Source organism: Pezoporus wallicus, unplaced genomic scaffold (genome assembly GCF_028554395.1).
Source record: "Pezoporus wallicus isolate ANWC-B61680 ecotype Strahan unplaced genomic scaffold, APGP_CSIRO_Pwel_v1 contig_14642, whole genome shotgun sequence".
NCBI classification, from domain to species: domain Eukaryota; kingdom Metazoa; phylum Chordata; class Aves; order Psittaciformes; family Psittacidae; genus Pezoporus; species Pezoporus wallicus.
The window spans coordinates 1-4,029 of NW_026638567.1; the positions used below are offsets into that span (position 1 = coordinate 1).

Consider the following 4,029-nt stretch of genomic DNA (forward strand, 5'->3'; position numbering starts at 1 on the left):
TGAGTGCTATGGGATGAGGGATGAGTCCTATAGGAAGACAGGGGAAGTGTTCTGAGACATGGTAGGTCCTATGGGCAGACACCTATAGGCAGTCCTGCAGGGAGATGGGGCCTGTAGCAAGATGGGAATGGGTTCTAGGGGGACTTCTGTGGGGAGATGGGATGAGTCCTATAGGAAGTTGTGCAGGGAGATGTGACAAGGTCTTTGGGGAGACGGGCAAGGTCTGTGGGGAGAGGGGCATGGTCTGTGGGGAGATGGGAAGGTCTGTGGGGAGAGGGGCAGGGTCTGTGGGGAGATGGGAAGGTCTGTGGGGAGAGGGGCAGGGTCTATGGGGAGAGGGTCTCAGCGTGTAGGGAACCCTGCAGGGGGGCAGGGATGCGCTGGGGAGGCAGGAAGAGCTCTGTAGGGAAGAAGCCCTATGGGGAAAGAGCCGGGCCCTGGAGGGGCGATGGGGCGAGGCCTGCGGGGAGCCCCCCCTCCCATGGGGTCTCTGCCCCACAGAGGAGTTCTCCAGGATGAAGGAGGAGGTGCCCACGGCGCTGGTGGAGGCCCACGTGCGCAAGGTGGAGGAGGCGGCCAAGGTGACCGGCAAGGCTGACCCGGCCTTCGGCCTCGAGAGCAGCGGCATCGCCGGCACCGCCGCCGACGAGCCCGAGCGTGGGGGTGAGCCCAGAGCCGTGGGGGGAGGGCATGGGGGGGGGCACGGCCCTGACCCTGCCCTTGTGCCCCCCCCCCATCCTGCCCCACAGAGGAGAGCGGTGCTGAGGAGGCACGGGCAGAGGCGCAGCCGGCCGAGGAGAAGAAGGAGGCGAAGGTGGGGGCTGGACCAGGGGGGTTGTGGGGCAGGGATGGGATAGGGATGGGGCAGGGAATGGGGCAGGGATGGGGTTAGGGAATGGGGCAGGGAATGGGATAGGGATGGGGCAGGGATAGGGTTAGGGATGAGACAGGGAATGGGGTAGGGATGGGGTTAGGGATGGGGTTAGGGATGGGGTCAGGGATGGGGTTAGGGATGGGGCAGGGAATGGGGCAGGGATGGGGTTAGGGAATGGGGCAGGGAATGGGATAGGGATGGGGCAGGGAATGGGGCAGGGAATGGGGCAGGGATGGGGTTAGGGAATGGGGCAGGGAATGGGGTAGGGATGGGGCAGGGAATGGGGCAGGGATGGGGTTAGGGATGGGGCAGGGATGGGGCAGGACCTGATCTCCTCCCTCCGTCCATCCTCCCCAGGAGCCCCGTGATGGAGCCCCCGAGGAGGAGGTGAAGGAGAAGCCGGGGGAGGCCCCCAAGAAGGAGGAGGAGAAGGGGAAGGAGGCGGAGGGCGAGAAGGAGCCGGACAAGGGCGATGCTGACGGCGCAGGTGAGTGTGGGGCAGAGCTGGAGCCGGGGCCGAACCCCCCCCATGGCCCTGCCCCATTGCCACGGCCCCCGTCCCACGCAGGGGAGCCCGAGAAGGAGAAGGAGCCCAAGGAGGGCCCCGAGGAGGGCCCCAAGGAGCAAGCGGAGCCCGAAGGCGAGCGCAAGGCCAAGGTGGAGCGGGACATCGGCGAGGGGAACCTGTCCACGGCGGCCGCCGCCGCGCTGGCTGCTGCCGCGGTGAAGGCCAAGGTGAGGGGCTGGGGGGGGGTTCTGTGTGTGTGTGTGTATGGGGGGTGGATGTGGGTCTGACCGCCCCCCCCGCAGCACCTGGCGGCCGTGGAGGAGCGCAAGATCAAGTCCTTGGTGGCGCTGCTGGTGGAGACGCAGATGAAGAAGCTGGAGATCAAACTGCGGCACTTCGAGGAGCTCGAGACCATCATGGACCGCGAGCGCGAGGCCGTGAGCGGGGCTGGGTGGTGATGGGGGGGGGGGGGGTCCCTTTTCCACCCCCCCCCGCCTTGCTGACCCCCTCCCAACGTTATTCCCAGCTGGAATACCAGCGGCAGCAGCTGCTGGCCGACCGGCAGGCCTTCCACATGGAGCAGCTCAAGTACGCCGAGATGCGGGCGCGCCAGCAGCACTTCCAGCACCTGCAGCAGCAGCAGCAGCAGCCGCCGCCGCCGCTGCCCCCCGGAGCCCCCCAGCCCCTGCCCGGCCCCACCGGAGCCCCCATGGCCCCCACCGCGCACCCGCTGGCGGCACCGCCCGCGCCCACCATGGTGGCACCCGCTGAGCCCGTGGGGCCCGCGCTGCCCGGCGGCCCCCCCCAGCAGCCACTGGCACCCCACGGTGAGGATGGGGGGGGTGAGGGGGGAATGGATGGGGGGGGATGGAGGGGGATGAGGGGGGATGGAGCGGGACAAGGGGGGGATGGATGGGGGTGAGGGGGGATGGAGGGGGGTAAGAAGGGATGGGGGGGGAATGGAGTGGGATAAGGGGGGATGGAGGGGGGGGGTGGAGCAGGATAAGGGGGGATGGAGTGGGGTGAGGGGGGATGGGTGGGGGGGGATGGAGCAGGACAAGAGGGGGATGGAGGGGAGGGATGGAAGGGGGTGAGGGGGGACGGTGGGGGGTAAGAAGGGATGGGGGGGAATGGAGCAGGATAAGGGGGGATAAGGGGGGGATGGATGGGGGTGAGTGGGGGACAGAAGGGGGGGGAGATGGGGTTGGAGGGGGGTGAGGGGAGATGGGATGGAGCAGGATAAGGGGGGATTTGGGGGGGGATGGAGGGGGATAAGGGGGGGGGCTGGAAGGGGAGTGGGGTTGGAGGGGGGGGGGGATGGAGGGGGGTAAGGGGGGGGATGGAAGGGGGTAAGGGGGGGGGATGGAGCGTTATGGGGGGGTTCAGACCCATCCCCCCGGGGGTTTCTCTCACCACCGCCCCCCCCCCCCCTCTCCCCACAGCCCCGGCGCCGTTCCCCGGGCAGCAGCAGCCGCCCCCCCCCCCGAGCCTGGCCGGGAGCCTGGGTGGCAGCGGCCACCCCCCCGTTGCCGGTAACGCGCCCGCGCTGCCGTTCCCATTGAGCATGGCCGCCCCCCCCCCCCCCGCGCCCCCCCCCGCGCTCGCCCTGCATGGGGCCCTGGGCAGCAGCATGCCGCCGGGGGGGGGGCTGTCCCCGGCCGCGCACAGCCCCGCCATCGTGGCCGCCGTGCAGGGGAGCCTCCTTCCCACCCCCGGCCTCCTCCCAGGTGAGACTTGGACCCGTCTATGGGGCGGGGGGGGGGCTCCGCATCCATTGACATCAATGGGGCCGGGGGGGGGTTGGGGTTGCACCCTCGCTGCTCCCCATTGCGCCCCCCCCCTTGCCGGTGACCCCCCCGCTCTCCCCCCACAGAGCAAGGACCCCCCCTGCAGACGGACCCCAGCGCCCCCAGCCCCAGCACGGCCACCCCGGTGCCCCCCCCGCAGTGAACCCGGACGGACCCCCCCTCCCCCACCACGCCGCCGCCGCCAGAGGGGACACCGGAACCGCCCCTCCCCCCCCCGCTGCAAGGACCCCCCCTCCCCCCCCCCGCTTTGGTATTTTTGTATCATGATCCCGGTTTATTTAATGGGGGCTCCCCGGGGGGGCCGGGACCCCGCGCCCCCCCCCGGCTATTTATGAGACAGCTCCAACCCCCCCATCCCATCCCATGGGCATTGCCCCAACCCCCCCTCCCCTCCCCTCCCCCCCCCCCGTTTGTGTGCCCCCCCCTTTGGTTTTTTTGGGTTCTTTTCTTGTTTTTTTTTACTAAAACCACCAAAAATAAAAGCTCCAGAACCCCGCGGCCGAGAGAAACCAGCGCGGGGGGGGGAGGGGCGGGGGGGGGCACAAGGACACAGCTCCGGCGCCGCCATCCAATGCTTTATTATTGGGTGCTGTGGGGCCAGAACTGAGCCGTGGGGCTGAGAGAGGATGCGGGGGGGGCACGGGGGGGGCACACGGTGATGGGGGCGGGGCCTCAGCCGCTCAGCACCATCCGGACGAGCTCTGCGGAGAGAAGAGGGGGGGGAGGGGGGGTGAACGAGGGGGGAGGGGTCACGGTGCCCCCCCCGCCCCCCCCCTTCCCATCCCAGAGGCAGAAACCGGAGTCGAAGCCGCGGGCGCCGGGGGCGGCTCCATGCGGGG

At 69.7% G+C, this 4,029-nt stretch overlaps 1 protein-coding gene across 1 annotated transcript; it reads left to right on the top strand.

The window, feature by feature from the left end:
• Positions 1 to 365: 365 nt before the first annotated feature.
• LOC130600141 (SWI/SNF complex subunit SMARCC2-like) lies at positions 366 to 3,350 on the top strand (the record flags this gene model as incomplete). The annotated part of the gene is made up of 8 exons (XM_057411223.1): positions 366 to 663; positions 750 to 814; positions 1,232 to 1,361; positions 1,443 to 1,609; positions 1,685 to 1,819; positions 1,909 to 2,209; positions 2,825 to 3,109; positions 3,256 to 3,350. Coding segments are annotated over 8 exons (1,458 nt in total), but the record flags the coding sequence as incomplete, so codon positions are not given.
• Between the last annotated feature and the right edge of the window lie 679 nt (positions 3,351 to 4,029).